The sequence below is a fragment of the Nestor notabilis genome, unplaced genomic scaffold (assembly GCF_000696875.1).
Source record: "Nestor notabilis isolate BGI_N333 unplaced genomic scaffold, ASM69687v1 scaffold26250, whole genome shotgun sequence".
NCBI lineage: Eukaryota > Metazoa > Chordata > Aves > Psittaciformes > Psittacidae > Nestor > Nestor notabilis.
This window is the reverse complement of record NW_009910105.1, coordinates 1,392-3,040: the sequence shown is the minus strand read 5'-3', so window position 1 is coordinate 3,040 and position 1,649 is coordinate 1,392. Positions and strand designations below refer to the sequence as shown.

Genomic DNA, 1,649 nt, shown 5'->3' with positions numbered 1-1,649 from the left:
GGCATCCCATGGGCATCCCATTCATATCCCATGGGCATCCCACTGGCAGCCCATGAGCAACCCATTGGCATCCCAGGAGCATCCCATTGGCATCCTATTGGCATCCCATGAACATCCCATTGGTATCCTATGAGCATCCAATGAGCATCCCACGAGCATCCCATTGGCATCCCACTGGCATCCCATGTGCATCCCACAAGCAACCCATTGGTATCCTGTGGGCATCCCATTGGTATCCCATTGGCATCCCATTGGCATCCCCTGAGCATCCCATGAGCATCTGGGGACCCCGGTCCCACGGTGGGGTTTGGGGGGATGCGGTTGGTGCTGGCAGCACTTTTTGACCCAAATATGGAGGATTTCACCCCAAAAAGGGGTGGGAATGGGGGTTCTGGAGCCCGCCCATGGGTGCTCCGAGGACCAGCATCATCTGCTCCCACAGCCGAGGAGATCGCCATCAGCTGGCCACGGATCACGGCGTTCGCTGAATCCCATCGGAGACGAGGGCTGGTGTCGGGTAAGTGCTGGAATTCCGGGTGGAAACACGCCAAATTTGGGTGAATTCCTTAGTTTTGGTGGAGAACCCCCTCCATTTTGGTGGAATTCCTTAGGATTCTTGAGGAGCACCTCCAAATCTGGGTGAATCCCTTAGGATTGATGCAGAACCTCCCAGTTTTGGGTGAGTTCCTTTGGATTGGTGGAGAACATCCCAGATTTGGGTGAATCCCTTAGGAATGGTGGAGAACATCCCAGATTTGGGTGAATCCCTAAGGATTGATCCAGAACCCCTCAATTTTGGGTGAATCCCTTAGGATTGGTGGAGAAGCCCCCAGTTTTGGGTGATTTCCTTAGGATTGGTGGAGAACATCCCAGTTTTGGGTGAATCCCTTAGAAACAGTGGAGAACATCCCAGATTTGAGTGAATCCCTTAGGAACGGTGGAGAACATCCCAGATTTGGGTGAATCCCTTAGGAATGGTGGAGAACGTCCCAGATTTGGGTAAATCCCTTAGGAGTGGTGGAAAACATCCCAGATTTGGGTGAATCCCTTAGGAATGGTGGAGAACGTCCCAGATTTGGGTAAATCCCTTAGGAGTGGTGGAAAACATCCCAGATTTGGGTGAATCCCTTAGGAACGGTGGAGAACGTCCCAGATTTGGGTGTCTGTGGCTTTGTCCAGGTGTAGAAGCTGAAGGAGAACAGGGGCAACCGGAGCCCACCCAGCTCCAGCCCTCGGGGGGCTCCAGCTCCGGCGATGGGGGGGTGAATCCCGACCTCCGGCGCCAGCTGGGCCTGATCCTGCAGACCGCCGGCAGGAGCCAGGTGGAGAAGATGCTGCGGGAGCTGGTGCGGGAGCAGGGACAGGCCGGGAAGCGCCGGAGCCGCAAGAAGACCCCCAAGGATGGAGGTAAAGGGGGGTGATGCCACCGTTAAGTCCTTCTCCGTGTCCCCATAGACCTTCTCCATGCCCCCATAGACCTTCTCCATGTCCCTATAGACCTTCTCCATGTCCCTATAGACCTTCATCATGTCGCCATAGACCTTCTCCATGTCCCCATAGACCTTCTCCATGTCCCCGTAGTCCTTCTGTATGCCCCCATAGACCTTCTCTTGGGGGCATATGGTCACCCCAACCCAGCCTTAAGAACT

The 1,649-nt window shown here is 54.9% G+C and overlaps 1 protein-coding gene across 1 annotated transcript in view; it reads left to right on the top strand.

Annotated features, from left to right (window-relative positions):
- Positions 1-315: 315 nt before the first annotated feature.
- Positions 316-1,649, top strand: part of LOC104413438 (zinc finger protein 792-like) — a gene marked incomplete at its 3' end in the record, with an annotated part of 2,619 nt that continues 1,285 nt past the window's right edge. Inside the window, exons 1-2 of the mRNA XM_010024435.1 lie at positions 316-517; positions 1,180-1,407. Of these exons, the coding sequence (XP_010022737.1) occupies positions 316-517; positions 1,180-1,407 (430 nt within the window). The remainder of the gene's footprint in view (positions 518-1,179; positions 1,408-1,649) is intronic.